Source organism: Oryx dammah, unplaced genomic scaffold, assembly GCF_014754425.2.
Source record: "Oryx dammah isolate SB20612 unplaced genomic scaffold, SCBI_Odam_1.1 HiC_scaffold_11209, whole genome shotgun sequence".
NCBI lineage: Eukaryota > Metazoa > Chordata > Mammalia > Artiodactyla > Bovidae > Oryx > Oryx dammah.
Window position 1 is genome coordinate 4,084,565 of NW_024080602.1, and position 17,849 is coordinate 4,102,413.

The 17,849-nt window shown below is 39.3% G+C and overlaps 1 protein-coding gene across 1 annotated transcript in view; it reads right to left on the bottom strand.

Annotated features, from left to right (window-relative positions):
• Positions 1-17,849, bottom strand: part of LOC120860867 (IQ domain-containing protein H-like) — a 225,239-nt gene that overhangs the window by 115,745 nt on the left and 91,645 nt on the right. Inside the window, exons 8-9 of the mRNA XM_040236570.1 lie at positions 1,814-2,413; positions 1,061-1,127 (exon numbers count right to left, since the gene is read on the bottom strand). Of these exons, the coding sequence (XP_040092504.1) occupies positions 1,061-1,127; positions 1,814-2,413 (667 nt within the window). The remainder of the gene's footprint in view (positions 1-1,060; positions 1,128-1,813; positions 2,414-17,849) is intronic.

The following is a 17,849-nucleotide window of genomic DNA, read 5'->3' on the forward strand; positions in this document are numbered from 1 at the left end:
ATTTAACATATCATCTTAATTATATTTACATAATTATTAAAAATTTTTTGCTTCTCATGTGTTAGTTTCTATACTATGCATAAGTACCCAAACTCATATACACAAATAAATTGCAATCCAGAATTCCATTACAATAGATCACTTAATGCGTTGCTCTACTTAAAAGGCCTTAATATGTAACATGAAGATTCAATGAGTTTTACTGTCTGTCAAAACTTATCAAGTCAGCTTGGGAAATTTGGCCTCGACCAAGGAAATTTAACACACTTGACAGATAAAAAGCAAAACAAAACAAAACAAAGATGCAAATGAATCCCAAACATTTTGACAGCAGTTGATGTTTTAAAGGAACTTCCAACACACATTTCTGAAATTCCCAATATCATTTTGGCATACCTATTTTACTACTGTGTTGCAGACAACAGCTTTTAAGTTCCCCAATTCATAAATGTAATTAAATAATTACATTAGTGCTAATTAACATGAAACTGCAGATTATTTAAGCGCAAAAAACACTATTCAACTTCTTAATTATTCTTGTTCACACAGCATTTCCTTTTGCTCAGGCGCCCTAGGTGCAAATAAAGCATCCCATCTGCTCGTAATTAGAACTAAATAATTTCAGAGAATGTAGCTTATCATTTTGACTGCACATTTGATTAAAAACAGTGTACAAGCAATATCCTGGCTTATTGGCGTAACAACAACAACGCACACAAGCCTGTGTTCTTCCATCATTAAAGAAGATCGAAAACATTATCTGTTATTTCAGGGGGAAAAATACAACTTTTTAGTTCATTTCATACAGATGAAAGCGAATTACAGCAAATCACCTCTCCACTGAATAGCAGCCCCCACATAATGACTTTATTTGCTTAATCCCCAAATTAAACGCCGTCTCGAGCGAGGGCCCTGTGTTATTACTCTCATCATGTTGAGAACATTTTCCTGCCGAGACCAATTTGAATAAAACAAGGGGCCTTCCTTGAACTCAATCAAGGAGCCATAATGTGGTGGGTAATAGAGGTTGCTGATAGATTTGCAGGCAAAAGTGTTATACCTAATGATGGGATATGGATAATAGTCCTCCTGGAGGTCCTGATGCGATTCCAGTTGGCTGCCAGATGCTAAAAATCAAGAAGAGCATTGATCAGTGACAGGAAGCTGTAGTGGATTCATCTAGTCAAACTTCAGCTGTTTTTCCACTGTACAGTTAAGCCAGGCATAAATTATATTAATTGATTTAATTACATACTTAAAACATCTTCCCCAATTAATTTAATTAGGTGGCTACATGATGCTACTGGCAGGGGAAGATTAGAGGCAGCTCACTTAATTAACAGAATATGAATGAAAAAAAGAGAAAGCAAACATAAATGAAATTGTGAGCACTAATTAAAAGGCTGTCTGCAAACTTAAATACTTTCTGACAAAGTGGTGACAGCAATGTAGACAAGAGAGGATTTTTTTTTTCCCTAGCAAATTAAAGTGCCCAGGAGGTATATATAGGGAGAAAAGGTAATGCAGTTAAAACATTGATTTTCTGACAGAACTACCATAGTCAAAGTGAAGGGACTTTTTTTCTACAGAAAAATTGCAACAGATTTTGCAGGCACAAAAGCCTGATTCCTTATTAGGGCTAAAATATGATGTAGAGACAAATGAAGGGTTTGTGCATTGTACATTAAAGGGAGTGGAGGGGGTAGGGAGTTGGAGAGAGAGAAGGAAGATAAAGAGACAACTTACTGCAACTGTTCAAGCGAGAAATGTTTAGAAAAAGAGGTCTGCCTTAACAGCTGGCAGCCTTGTGTACCTTGGCTCGGATGCGGAAATTCTCCAGGTGTCTTTCACGTGATTCCTTCAGAAGCTTCCTGAGCCGGGTCTTATGGCAATGTAAGAGCCACGCAATGGCGATGACACCTGATGCCCACTTCTGCCGGCGATAAGACAGGAAATGTCTTCTTGCTTTGTAGCATTTCCACGTGGCTTGGATCTTCATGGCAGCCTCTGTCCTTCCATCCTGGCCCTTGTACCTCTGTCCTGGAAGATTTAACATCATTTGGATGTCAACTGGGTTCTCGAACACTGAGAGAAGGTCGTATCTGGTAAGTTTATTCTTCAGCTCAAACTCTGGAAGGAGCGTTACTAAACTGTTAGCTTTTATTTTGACTTCTGGTATCGCATAGTCCTTGAGAAACTTCTCGATGTGTTCCAAGAGAGAAAAAATACTTCCCCAAGACAAACTGAAATGCTCCTTGAAAGCTAAGAAGTCCGGGGCTGTCTTGTCTACAACGCCATTGTAAATAAAAAAGTCATAATCCCACGGTGATTTCTGGGTCTTAGAAGGTGCTGTCACTTTCATGGCCTGGGGAAGGAAAGTGTCGGCAGAGATGAAATAACTGGTCAACACACACTGTCACATTAACATTTATTACCTGAGAATGGGAGGCTATGAATCACAGTTCTGATTTAATACATACATCATACATGTCATAATAGGAAAGTCTTGCTGTCATATAATCATCAGACTCATTGCCAGAAGAATATCTTAGAGGTTGCTCAAAGCTATAACCATTCTTACAAAAGTGTTGTAAAACTGATCACATAAAAATCGTGCATTTAGTTCACTTTGATATGGTGAGCTGACCCCATAATCTCTGTGATTTACTTTTCACACATGCATGAATGGAAGCATGTCACTGTTTTCTTGTTCATAAATTATCCACCAATCCTGAAAAACAGAATGAAGCCTTTCTTTGCAGTTTCTACGACACCTTCAGATAAGCCCCTCAAAGCTGCCCTGTCTGTTCTGAACTTTTCTAACAGATCAGCACTTTCCAGCATTTTGGAGTTCTTCTGTCACCTTCTCTGAATATCCAGGAATTAGTTTTATAAAAAGCATTATGTTGTATGTTATCACCCTTGCCACTTTCAAGGTTTATCTTTACATGTTCTTTTATTCTTAAATCTGGACACTTCTTAGGGACATATCTGGAGCTATCCCCAGGCAGACAGAATCTGAAATTTCACAATTAAAACCAAAAAAAAAATTTGCTTTTCATTTTGTTCCTATCAGTACTGAGTTTTAAGTCATGAAAACATATTATTTTTATTTTTAAATGTCAAGAAGCATTCTCTAAGAATGAGATTATTGGGCAGTTTTTTTATTCTTTATACTTTTCTGCATGAAAAAAAACTGAACAAATGCTATTTTAAAAATAAAATAAGAGATTTGGATGACAACAAGCAATATGTGTCATACATACATTGCTTTAAAAAACAGAAAAAAGGAAAAGGAAATTTTGTGTCACTGTCCTCTATGAAACTACTTGCATTTCATTATTTAAACCCATGGTACTAGAAAAACAGACATTCTGCCCCATGGTCTAAATGAGTCCTATGGCCTGAGGTGTGAGAGGTGTAGGTGTTTCAGGTCCTGCCTTCTCATTAGTCAACTAGGTATCAGCTTAACTGTGCTGACTGCTTCTCACTAAGGGATTTAAGGAACAGATTGTCTTCAATATGTCAACATTTTCAGGTGCATAAGCTCCATCTCTACCAGATTATAGATTATATTGCTCTCTGCAGTTTGAAGAATTTTCACAAAACACAAAGGAAAAAAAGACCCAGTTAATTTATCAATGACTATTATTCCACAACACTGTGCTGAGTATTACTATGTTAAATTGTTCATGCTTTGTCTTTACTAAACAAATGTTAACTGATATTAACTAACAAATTCAAAGCAGAAAGGTAAGAGAAAAGCAAGCCAAAAGATATATTTACAATAAAACCACAATAAGGAAACACAAGGGGAAAAAAATCACCTTTCAATTCTTTTTTTTTTCTTAGGTTCCAAGCAGTAGAGTAATTAATTAGGCTGCCATCTCAAGTAAAAATGCTGAAAAGCAAGTGTTAAGTTTAAAAGGGGGTAATTTCCTTGAATTTTAAAGCAGACTTGTATAGCAACAAACTTTTGCATACTTTCTGAGTCATTATAGGCGTAAGAACAATGGAGAAAGAATTTTACCAAGACTCTAGCCCTTTCTGAGCTAATCAAGGCTCTAAAAGAGAATGCAAACTACTTGGTAGATGGAAACAAATTCCTTTTTCTTGGACGGGCAAGAGGGAGTTAGAGAAGCCATGCCTCCTTCGGCAGACATCAACCCTGGCAGGAAGAGCTCAGCTCCTGGTAGAAGACAAGGGGCATGTGTTCCAAAAGCAGTATCACTTGGCTACAGTCCTGCCTTCCTTCAAGAAAGATGGTGGGAAGGTCAGAATTCAGAGAAGAATGGCAGTACTTCATCACTGAGGAACAGACATGCAGAATAATCACAGATGTACAGAACTGGCTGGTCCTGCCAGTTACGTGGTTGATTTTGTGAACAAGACCCTGAGATTCCTATAAGAAGCACAGCTATGAACGAAAGATTCACCAGAAAGTCTTGTCTCCTTGGTAACATTAAACTAGTTTTGAAATTTCTTTCCTTTACAATGAGTCTTGTGGAACTGGAGCAATCTTGGGAGAAGTTTAGAAAGGAGTGGACTCTTAAGCCTCTATGGGACAGTGCCTTTCCAGGGAGTAGGTCTAGGGTATTCACACAGCAGCAAATGCATCTAAGACCTTTTGAAAGAATAGCTGTGCAGTGGGAATGGAGTGACCGAATTGCACAGGGGCTGTTTTAGAACAAAGGGATTACACCTCCCTACCTTCTTGGATGATATTCCAGTAAAGACATGCTCTCAAAGGAAACCCACTCTTGGACATCAAATAGACCACTCAGGCACAGGGAAGCTATGGGTTTAGAGTCAGCTAAAGCATAACTGTAGTACATCTGTCACGGAGAATGCCACACTTGGGAACACTTTAGACTTAGAGCAAGAAAAGACATGTCTCTCAAGAGAAAGGCTTCCCAAATTAAAGCAGTGCATCAGCACTGTGAGATCCATTGAGCAGGTAAAGACAAAGCTGCTTCACAGCCTGCTAGGAATAAGAGCCCTGATTAAAGGTCACGCCATGCTTCAGGTTCTGGTTCCTTCTGCTATTCTTCCCTTACTATTTATCTCCATGAACTTGTCGACAATTATTTCTTGCTTTCTTTCCTCCTTCCTTCCTCATTCTCTCCTTCCTTCCCTTCCCCACTCTCTCCTTCCTTCCTTCTTTTCCCTCTCTCTCTCCCTTTCTTTTTCCTCTCCTTCCTCTTCTCCTCCCAGCCGCTTTCTCTCTCCTCTCTTTTAAGATGTGCTGTACTACCAAGACAGTGCTACTGACTCAATAGCCACACTGCTTCCTTCTAGCAGTGATGGCTGTCTACTGCACCATCTGCATACTCACCTAGTTCTTTTCAGGACACCAGTCACACCTTTGTGAGACACCTGCCCTTACTAATCAGCCCACATAGAGTCCAAATCTGTGACTGTGGCCTATTAGCATCCTGTTCTGAGTCAACTAGCTTGGAAATTCTCTTCTTCATTTGCAAAGTGGAATTACTAACTAGGTGACTTTGAGAGTTTTTGGAGCAGTTATTTAGATAAAAAATTCTAAGTCTAAAACAAGCAGAGAGGCAGGATGCTGTTGTTCAGTCACTGAGTCAGGTCCGACTCTTTGCAACCCCATGGACTGTAGCATGCCAGGCTTTCCTGTCCTTTGCTATTACCCGGAGCTTACTCAAACTCATGTCCAGTGTGTTGGTGATGCCATCCAACCATCTCACACTCCTTTGTCCCCTTTTCCTCCTGCCTTCAATCTTTCCCAGCATCAGGGTCTTTTCCAATGAGTCGGCTCCTTGCATCAGATGGGCAAAGTATTGGAGCTTCAGCTTCAGCATCAGTCCTTCAAATGAAAATCAAGGTTAATTTTCGTTAGGATTGACTGGTTTGATCTCACTGTCCAAGGGACTCTCAAGAGTCTTCTCCAACACCACAGTTCAAAGGCATCAATCCTTTAGCGCTCAGCCTTTTTTATTCTCCAGCTTTCAAATCTGTACATGACCACTGGAAAAATCATAGCTTTGACTATACGGACTTTTGTCAACAAAGTAATGTCTCTGTTTTTTAATATACTGTCTGGGTTTGTCATAGCTTTTCTTCCAAGGAGGAAGCATCTCTTAATTTTATGGCTGCAGTCATCTTCCACAGTAATTTAGAGCCCAAGAAAATAAAATCTCTCACTGTTTTCATTGTTGCCCCATTTTTAGCCATGAAGTGATGGGACCAGATGCCATGATCTTAGATTTTAGAATGTTGAGTTTTATGCCAGCTTTTTCACTCTCCTTTTTCACCTTCATAAAGAGGCTCTTCAGTTTTTCTTTGCTTTCTGCCATAAGGGTGGTGTCATCTGCATATCTGAGGTTATTGACATTTCTCGCGGCAATCTTGATTCCAGCTTGTGCTTCATTCAACTTATGTACTCTGCCTATAAGTTAAATAAGCAGGGTGAAAATATACAGCCTTAATGTACTCCTTTTTCTACTTAGAACCAGTCTGTTTTTCCATATCCAGTTCTAACTGTTGCTTTTTACCTGTATACAGGTTTCTCAGGAGGCAGGTAAGGTGGTCTGGTATTCCCATCACGTTAAGGATTTTCCAAGTTTATTGTGATCCACACAGTCAAATGTTTTAGCATAGTCAATGAAGCAGGAGTAGATGTTTTTTTGTAACTCTCTTGCTTTTTCTAGATCCAACAGATGTTGGAAATTTGATCTCTAGTTCCTCTGCCTTTTCTAAATCCAGCTTGAATATCTAGAAGTTCTTGACTCACACACTGTTGAAGCCTAGCTTGAAGGATTTTGAGCATTCCTTTGCTAGCATGTGAAATGAGTGCAATTGTGTGGTAGTCTGAACATTCTTTGGCACTGCTCTTCTTTGGGATTGGAATGAAAACTGACCGTTTCCAGTCCTGTGAGAGTTTCCAAATTTGCTGGCATATTGAGTGCAGCACTTTCACAGCATCATCTTTTAGGATTTGAAATAGCTCAGCTGGAATTCCATCACCTCCACTAGCTTAGTTCGTAGTGATGCTTTCCAAGGTCCACTTGACTTCATGCTACAGGATGTCTGACTCTAGGTGAGTAATCACACCATTCTGGTAATCCAGGTCATAAAGATTTTTTTGTATAGTTCTGTGCATTCTTGCTACCTCTTCTTAATATCTTCTGCTTCTGTTAGGTCCATACAGTTTCTGTCCTTTATTGTACCCATCTTTGCATGAAACGTTCCCTGAAAAAAAAAAAAGAAATGTTCCCTTGATATCTCTAATTTCCTTGAAGAGAGCTCTAGTCTTTCCCATTCTATTGTTTTCCTCTATGTCTTTGCATTGTTCACTTAAAAAGGGCTTCTTATCTCTCCCTGCTAGTCTTTGGAATTCTGCATTCAGATGGGTGTATCTTTCCTTTTCTTCTTTGCCTTTTACTTCCTTTCTCAGCTATTTGTAAGGCCTCCTCAGACAACCATTTTCCCTTTTTTATTTCTTTTTCTTGGGGGTGGTTTTGATCACTGCCTCCTGTATAATGTTATGAACCTCCAGCCATAGTTTTTTAGGCACTCTGCCTATCAGATCTAATCCTTTGAATCTATTAATCACTTCTACTCTATAATCATAAGGGATGTGATTTAGGTCATACCTGAATGGCCTAATGATTTTCCCTATGTTCTTCAATTTAAGTCTGAATTTTGCAATCAGGAGTTCATGATCTGAGCCACAGTCAGCTCCCAGTCTTGTTTTTGCTGACTATATAGGGCTTCTCCATCTTCGGCTACAAAGAATATAATCATTCTGATTTTGGTATTGACTATCTGGTGATATCAGTCCATGTGTAGACTCGTCTGTTGTCAGAGGGTATTGGAAGAGGGTGTTTGCTATGACCAGTGCGGATGATGATTACCTATATCAGTAAGTTACAGATGTGAAGGAAAAAAGACAGGCCCAGTATTAGCTTCTAAAATTCAGACATAACCGCCTCAAAGAAAAATTCCAGGGGAAAAAAAAGGCATGTGTTTAAATCTAATCTGAATGTTTTCATCAAAAATATTCTTTTCAGACATGCGGATAGCATGTGGATATGGGGTTAAACTGTAGCCAAGGATCTCTAAATTGGATTTAAACAAGATCTCCTGGTGGTAAATGGTCCAGTTTTGGGGATAATCCAACATGATATCACCTTTAGAGAATGATTTGCCTAGAAGGATAGACTAAACCACTTTTGAATCTATTAGCCAATGTTCAGTTTCTCAAACAATCAGACATATCCACTAGTAATTAACCTAACCAGTTCCACTGTGTGAAAAAGATTAAGTTCTTCCTGCCATTATGGCTCTAACGGAGAGCTTAGTTCACAGTATGAATGGAGTAACCTCCAGAGATGGGGAATTCATTACTCCCTGATGACCAGGGATGCCATTTGCCTGGCCTGTTCTTTAATATTCACTACGGGTTTACAGTGTGTTAAGGTTTGTACAGAACAGACACCAAAACCTCAGCCTGCTAGACTTGTTTGAAAGATACATACAATATTCAGAGACAACAGCTGACCTCATCAGGGTTCAGGAATTGAGCCCAATCACAGATCTGAACTTTAGAGCATGAGGAGTCTTGAATGTTACTGGCCTCACCTTTAACCCAAATAAGATATTGTGGGTCCAGGGAAATGAGCCTTGGCCTTGAAGTCTGACCAACCTGGGATCAAGTCCAAGTCCAAGTCAAGTCTGCTACTTTGTGCTATGTATTCTTGGACAACTTACCATCTGCTATAGACTAAATGTTTGTGTCCTCACAAATTTCATATGTTGAAGACTTAGTCCCCAGAGATAGGGCCTTTGAGAGGTAATTAGAACATGAGAGTGGAGTCTTCATGATGAGATTAGTGCCCTTATGAGAAGAGACAAAAGAGACCTCTTTCTCTACCATGTAAAGATACAAGAAGGCAGCCACTGTCAAACCAGGAAGAAAGCTCTCATCAGAACCCAGCCAGACTGGCACCATGACCTTGGACTGCCAGCCTCCAGAACTGTGAGAATTAATGTTTGCTGTTTAAGCCACAAACTCTATGATATTCCATTACAGCAGCCTGAGTGGACTATGACAATATCCTTTCTGACACATTTCTTATCTGTAAAAATGAGAGGTTCCTATGAAGTTGCTGTGAAGATTAGAATATAGGTAAAGACTTTTTCACTGCCTGTTAAACCAACCCTGATGAACGTGCCAGAGAACCATGGTATGGGGGAAAAGTGATGGATCTGAAGAAGATCAAGGATCTAGGTTGTCACCACCTTCCTCTGTGGCCTCTGTAGGAAGTCACTTCTCCCATGGGGTTTCAATTTACAACAGGGCACTTCTAATTTTGACACTCTATGTCTCTCTGACTTACAGTGTTACCTCTCCAGTACTATCTGTGTTTAATACACTCCTGGAGCTAGTCAGGCCATCAAATCAAAGGCAAACATCTCCAATAGCTTTACTTCATGTACCATGAAAGACACCCAGGTTTGTTTCCCCCCTCTCCTTTTCTAGCTTTTATACTGGAAACTCCAGCAACTTATGAACTATAATAGAGAAATAGCTACCTGCACCAACTCTGTGTAAGATGGTCATGGGGAGAGAATCCCAAAAGGAGATAGTCCAGTATTTTAGGGTCAGCAAATCAACAGAACTGCTCTCGGTTTGTAGGACATAGAAACTGCATAAGCCTTAAGGGTCAGTTAAAAGTGAGTCATAGCCCTTCACCTTTACAAAGAGACTAAACGACAAAAATAGAGAACTCATTGAATTGAGCATAATGGCCACTCAGATCAGCAGCAATCCTCCAGGGATAATTTCTGTAATTGTTTTGGAAATCTATCTTTATTTAAATGACTTTTCCTGAACTCTGAAACACTTCCTAAGGAGAAAAAAATATCCTCATCTCTGGTTGCATTCTTTTGGAGCAAAACCACACAATGGATCCAGTTCTGACTGAAGATCAAACAACAAAATCAAAAGATTTTTAAAGTAGATGGAATCTATATTTAGCCAAATGTAAAGTCTCCTTTTCCAGAGACATTTTGTTTTACTGCTGCATTGATTTCATCTTTCCTGCTGCCCTTCTACTGCTCTCTGAGAGAATGTGACATAGTTCAGGGCCTCTTGGACAATTATGATGGATGGGTAGAACCTGCTAGGGATATGTACCGAATAGGATGGGAATCCAGAGAAGACTGGATTTCTAGTTTTCTGAGAAAAAAAACACATTATCATTTTCTCTATAGGTAAAGGAAAAAGAGCAAGCCTTGAGAAGGCCCTCTATCACCACCAAAGTAAAGTCTGACATGACAATTTTCTTGAGGAAAAATGTGTGTACAGCAAGTCCGTTGATCACAGATCGCTAAACACTTGCAGAATTCTTATAATACTTCATCTTGTCACGCTCTCTATACCTACATATATTGGACAGTCCAAAAGGTTCATTCAGTTTTTTTTTCCATAAGATGGCTCTAGTAGAACTTAGTTGTCCTTAACTTCATTAGAAACAATTTTGTTAGAATGTGTTGTGACAGCTGTCATATCAAGTGCATTTTAAAAATATCAAAATTGGTGAGTTTTCTTTTTTCATTTTTTTAAAAAAGAAAATTTGGCTGTGTTGGGTCTTTGTTGCTGTGCATGGGCTTTCTCTATTTGTGACTCGGGGCTATTCTCTAGTTGTGAGGTGTGTGGGCTTCTGGTTGCGGTGGCTCCTCTTGTAGCAGAGCACAGGGTCTAGGCACATGGGCTCAGCAGTTGTGACTTGAGTGCTCTCAAGTGCAGGCCCAGTAGTTGTGGTACATGGGCTTTGTTGTTCTGCAGCATATAGGATCTTCCCAGACCAGGGACTGAACTGGTGTCCTCTGCATTGCAAGGTGGATTCTTAAACTCTGGACCACCAGGGAAGCCCCCAAATTGGTGAATTCTTTCTATAGGCATTTTAATATTGAAGATGGAAGAAAAAAGACACTGTGGCATATTATGCTTTATTATTTCAAGAAAGGTAAAAATGCATCTGAAGTGCAAAAAAAAGATTTGTGCAGTGAATGAAGAAGGTGCTGGGACTATGGAATGTGTCAAAAGTGGTTTGTGAAGTTCCATGCTAGAGATTTCTCCCTGGCCAATGCTCCACAATTGGTCAGATGAGTTGAAGTTGATAGTGATCAAACTGAACATTAATTGAGAACAATCAACGTTATACCAGGCAGGAGATGGCTGACATACTCAAAATATCCAAATCAAGCATTGAGAATCATTTGCACCAGATTGCATACATTATTGCTTTGATGTTTGGGTTCCACACAAGGGGGAAAAAAACCTTCTTGACCGTATTTCCAAATGCAATTCTCTACTTAAATGTAACAAAAACATTCCATTTTTAAACAAATTGTGATGGGCGATGAAAAAAATGTATGCTGTACAATAATGGGGAACAGAAGAGATCATGGGGCAAGCAAAATGAACCAACAACAACCATACCAAAGGCCAGTCTTCATCCAAAGAAGGTGCTGTTGTGTATGTGGTGGAATTGGAAGAGAGTCAGTCCTCTATTATAAGCTCCTTCTGGAACACCAAATGGTTAATTCCAACAAGAACTGCTCCCAAGTAGGCCAAGTGAAAGCAGCACTCAGTGAAAAGCATCTGGAATTAGTCAACAGAAAACATATAACCTTCCATCAGGATAATGTAAAACCACGTTTCTTTGATGACCAGGCAAAAACTGTTACAGCTTGGCTGGGAAGTTCTGAACATCCACCATATTCACCAGACATTGCATCTTTGGATTTCCATTTATTTTGGTCTTTACAGAATTCTCTTAATGGAAAAAATTTCAAATCCCTGGAAGACTGTAAAAGGCACCTGGAATAGTTCTTTGCTCAAATGGAACAAACTATTGGGAAGATGGAATTATGAAGTTGCCTGGAAAATGGCAGAAGGTAGTGGAACAAAAGAGCAAATATGTTGTTCAATAAAGTTTTGGGTGAAAACAAAAGATGTGTCTTTTACTTAAAAATCAAAGGAAATTTTTGGCCAATCCAATATATTCTACTTTATTTTAATTCATAGCATTTGCCACTACCTCACATATTAAAATAAACAACTTTCTTTTTCCCTTATTAGAATACAAATCCCAAGAAGGCAGAAACTTGATTCGTTTTGTTCACTGCTATATTCCTAGTGCCTAGTACCCTGCCTGACCCACTGTGAAAGGTCAATAGAGAATCTCTGAATGAATGAACGAGTGAATAGTAAAATTTAAACTCAACGCCACTTGGGCTAGGTTTATAGCTCAACGCTGTTCTATGATCACACAAATTATTTGTAAACTCATAGCTTCAGGTTTGGAGCACTAATAGAAAGTTTGGTTATTTGTATCTGAAAATGTCTGTATCCTTTGACCAAGGAGTTCTATTATTGGAGAAGTCTCTTCAGAGTCCCTTGGACTGCAAGGAGATCCAACCAGTCCATCCTAAACGAAATCAGTCCTGAAGATTCATTGGAAGGACTGACACTGAAGCTGAGGCTCCAATACTTTGATCAATCTGATGTAAAGAACTGACTCATTGGAAAAGATGCTGATGCTGGGAAAGACTGAAGGTAGGAGGAGAAGGGGATGACAGAGGATGAGATGGTTGGATGGCATCACCGACTCGATGGACAGGAGTTTGAGTAAACTCCGGGAGTTGGAGATGACAGGCAAGCCTGCCGTGCTGCAGTCCATGGGGTCACAAAGAGTCGAACACGAGTGAGCGACTGAACTGACTGACAAAGATTTATGCACAAATTTGAAAGATGTTCATGGCAGATTTATTTATAACAAAGAAAACTGGAAGCTTTTTATTTATTAATAACTTTCAGTTCAGTTCAGTCGCTCAGTCGTGTCCGACTCTTTGCGACCCCATGAATCGCAGCACGCCAGGCCTCCCTGTCCATCACCAACTCCCGGACTTCACTCACACTCACGTCCATTGAGTTAGTGATGTCACCCAGCCATCTCATCCTCTGTCATCCCCTTCTCCTCTTGCCCCCAATCCCTCCCAGCATCAGAGTCTTTCCCAGTGAGTCAACTCTTCACATGAGGTGGCCAAAGTACTGGAACTTTAGCTTTAGCATCATTCCTTCCAAAGAAATCCCAGGGCTGATCTCCTTCAGAATGGACTGGTTGGATCTCCTTGCAGTCCAAGGGACTCTCAAGAGTCTTCTCCAACACCACAGTTCAAAAGCATCTATTCTTCAGCACTCAGCTTTCTTCACAGTCCAACTCTCACATCCATACATGACCACAGGAAAAACCATAGCCTTGACTAGACGGACCTTAGTCGGCAAAGTAATGTCTCTGCTTTTGAATATGCTATCTAGGTTGGTCATAACTTTTCTTCTAAGGAGTAAGCGTCTTTTAATTTCATGGCTGCAGTCACCATCTGCAGTGATTTTGGAGCCCCCCAAAATAAAGTCTGACACGGTTTCCACTGTTTCCCCATGTTTCCCTTCAATACTTATCAATAATTGACATTTATGATTTAATGTCAAACAATCAGGTGATGGCTTCTGCCTTTCTGCTTTTCCTAGGGCCATCAGGGTGAGTGTCAGAGGGGATGTGGAAACTGCTTAAAAGCAACGACCCGGCCTATTATCCTCTTTATACAGATAGGGGAAAGGAGACTGCAGGGCAGTCACATGCTCAACGTCACTTGTGTTGCTTGATTAAAATAGTTCAGCTACAGTGTGACATAGTTTTCTAACAAGAGGATTAAGAATATGTGATGGGAAAATACTAAAGACAGTAACTATATTGACTAAGAGAACTAAGACCCCGCATTTGATATTACAGTGTTACCACTCAAACCTAATCTTTCTACACCAAAGGATATTTTACAATAGAGTGTATAGCTTAAGAAATAGGATTTCCTTTTTCTATTTGTTTTCCTTTAGTTTGGAAAAAGTCTCTAGATTACAGAAAAGTATAGAGAATAATAAAAACATGTATCATGGACATACATTAATCTTTTGTCTTCTTTGACATATAAATATTACATATTTTGTCACATATATATGTCATACATACATATATATATATCCATGACTGATAAACTCGTGAGAGTAAACTAAGAAAATCCAGTATCTTTAAATCAGGAGGACCTCCATGAGGATGAATTATGTTGTTCTATGAAGTCCTATTGTTAGATAATACAGATTATATATAATAGAGATATATGAGATATATACATATATACACACATATATATATGAAGCAAAGAAGACAAAAATATATATATTAAAAATTTTAATATTTAAAATGCAGTACATTTTATACATTTATAATGATATCATACATTAAAATATATTTATTTATGTATGTTTAAATAATGGAAACAAAACATTAGGTACAATTGAAGTCCTCTCTATATTTCATTTTAGCTTATTCCTCTCCCTCCACCATTCTCAGAAGCAAACACATTCATGTATTCAACCTGGACTCTTATGTCCCATAAATGTATTTCTTTGCTTGTTTTATCTAGACAGGTAAATTTTTTAAATCAAAATATTAATTAAAATTAAGTGGATCTTAACACTAGAGATGTTCCTAGTTGTTAAAATAATAAAAAAATTTATTTGTTGAGAGAGGCAGTTTTAGAAACTTCAAACCTTTGAACTAGATTCCTTTTTTTTTTTTGATTTCTTGAAATAACTACTACAAACTCTACTATGGTCTATTATTTTATTCCTTGGATCCTTACACTGAACTTGATTGACTCAAACTTATCATTCAACCAAATGTATTGATACTTAGTTAAATGATCTAGGAGATAGAAAAGGCTGCTGAATTCAGAGCCAGTAAAGGCAGACTTGAGCGCAGAGGTGACAACCATTGTCCTGATACCGAAGGAAATAAAAAGACCCCCGAAACTGGACATATACATGTATGATACTGAATAGAGAACATTTTAAAATTACATTAGGGAGGCAGAGATATATCTTTTAGAAAGATTTCCATCAAAAATTATTGAGATTTTTAAAAATATCTAATGTTTGGAGCTCTAGGCAGTCATGCAGTTCATTCCGGCTCTGCCACTTGTTGGACGACCTTCACTTCCCTGTATGTAGGTCCTCCCAGTATAATGGGAATAATAATAGTACCTACTGCATAGAGTTGTTGTAAAGATGAAGTGAGATGTTCCTTGTAAAAAGTTCAGTGCCTGGCACAGATAAGGTACACATGCATGTTAGCTGCTGGTAGTAAAAGTAGTAGTAATAGTATCTGGAAACCAGTCCGTGGGGAAAAGTTCATAACCTGGTATGGGGACAGGGCACAAACTCTGGAGCCTCTGCACCTCTTTACCACCTGTGTGGGCCTGGGGGCAATGACAGTACAGAGGTTTCTCCGGGCTGCTACAAGCACTCAGTTGGTATGGAAAATACTTAGTGCATGTTTTAAGAACACAATCAATATGAGCTGTTAGAAATATTCCAGATAGAGAATGCCTTAGTATTCTTAAAGCACATCCTAATTTTAAGGTGCAGAAGCAAGCTCACAGTTTCCTCACAGCAGGAAGTAAAGGGAAGTTAGGGGATTGAATTGAATTGATTAGTTTGTCCGGGAGCACGTTCTGTCTAGCTTCAGAACGACTATATGCTGTCACTGCTATAAATATAGCCCTGTCTGCTCTCAGCTCTGCAGGAGTATAAAGAGACCCAAAATGTGAGCTCTTTTTCATTGAGTAGGGGTGACTAACCTCCCTCTGACTTACCTTCTGGGAGGCCTAGAAGATGCTCTTAAAAATAGACTAGGGAATTGTGAAATAAGTACTTTATCATCCAAAGTACTTCCACACATGATAACACCTCTAATCCTCACAGCCACCCTACAGAAAGGAGGTATCATCCCCATTTCTCAGAGGAGGAAAGTGGTATACGGAGAACTGAAGTGCCTTGCTCAAAGTTCCTTTATTAGGAAGAGGAAAATCTGGTTCTCTCTTGCTCTGCTCCTTACTAACTGAATGCTTGGAACTTCTCTTACCCACACATAACCCTATGGAATGCTCCTTGCTGGCATGTACTTTTCTTTGTGGGGACTGTTTTATTTTCCCAACTTTTTGGTTTCCTTGTTTCTTTTGGTCAGCCTAACTCTAAATCCCACACCCTTACCTGTTACATCATAGATGCAGAGTACAGTGCACACGTGTATGAACACATACACACACCCCTGTGCACATGTAAGCACGTGCTGGAGAAGAACTGGAGTCTGCTTCTCATATTTTATTATTTTTAAGTGTATTTTTAAAAGACGAAAATCTTTGATAGAGGTCAAAGACTGATGTGATTCAGAAAAATTTGAGTATGCTAAATCACTTTTTTGGACTGCAGCCTGAGAAATAATTCAGTCCCAAAAGGGAGGGGGGAGTGTTTTTCATTTTAAACGAACCATATTTTCTGAAAACACGATTTAATTTCTTTTATAAAAGAAGAGGGAAACAACTTTTGTTGGTCTCCAGCTGTCAAACCCGCCTCCCATACTTCTGCCCTGAAGCAAAAGGAAGGGACATCAGGTGACAGACCCCAAATTTCAACTAGTCACAGAAATTACGGACCTTCTTATCATGATATCCTCTTGACTTTCTGCCTTTCCACTACAATGAAGAACAGACACAGTTTAAATCAAAATGACCCTCATGGGTAATTTTACAAAACAAATAGAAGGCACAGGGTCTCCCCCTCCCCCTACTTCCCCAGCTTTCCCTGCTGGGCCAGCCTGTTCCCTTTTTCCAGGCAGGCAGGAGCTAATAATTAGAAAGACCTTCCCCACCCCCAGACAGTGATGTGCTGCTTGCCAACAGCCCTGTTTGCTTTGAAGAAAGAGTTTGACAAAATAAATACTAAAAACGACCAACTATAATCAGATGCCAAGTTCCATTTTCAGGAAAGGGCTTCTCTGTGTGGCACCTCACTGCCCAGTGGTGGGGACTGATCCAAGTTCTGTTCTGGGTTTATCACGAGGCCAGGCCTATCACAGTCTTCCTCTTAGCCTTTCAACTTCCACGCTAGGACACGTTCCACAGAGACTATGAAAAATTTCATTTACCATTAAAGAGTCAACTCAGAAATGTAGCAACTCGGGACTATTAGGAAAGTCTTTAGATATTACTGCTTTTAGCACTAGGGGAAAGCTTGGTGAAGTCAGTAGACAGGAAATTAAAGGCAGGGTTAATCAGCACTCAGGAAATGTCAATATTTACAAAAAAAAAAATTTTTTTTGAGGCATTCCACTCACTGGATAAAACTTAGTCATATTTACATTACCTGTAGCTGTTACCTATAAACTGTGGAGCCTGAGAGTGCCAACATGATGAGAAGCAAAACAGGTGTGCCTGCCTGTTTCCATTATGCACGTTAGCCCATGGCCTTGCACACACAGCCTGTAAAACAGCTGAGATAGAAACAATGATGGTGCAGGCCAAACACTAGCCTGAAGGCCTGTCTGTCTTGGGATTTGGCCTTTTACATTGATTTTTTTTTTTAACCCACGTTTTTCACAAAACACAAATATTTGCCATGGCAACTGCGGTGTCACATGACATACTGCTACATAAACAGCTTGGAAATCTCTTAAGGAGAGACAGCCCACCCGCGCTACAAATACAGTGAAAGCATCTTGAGGAAGACGTGGATGTTAAAAGACAAGGTCTACAAAGAACAGGTAACAGTTGACTATGTAGACACAGTGGGATTAATTTCTTCTGTGGCACTCTTCAATTCTGCTTTCATTTTTTTTTTTAAATGGGAGCAGCTGTAAACATGACCCCATAGCGTAAGCCCAGAAAAAAAGAAAAAAGAAAAACACTGCCAGCTGTCT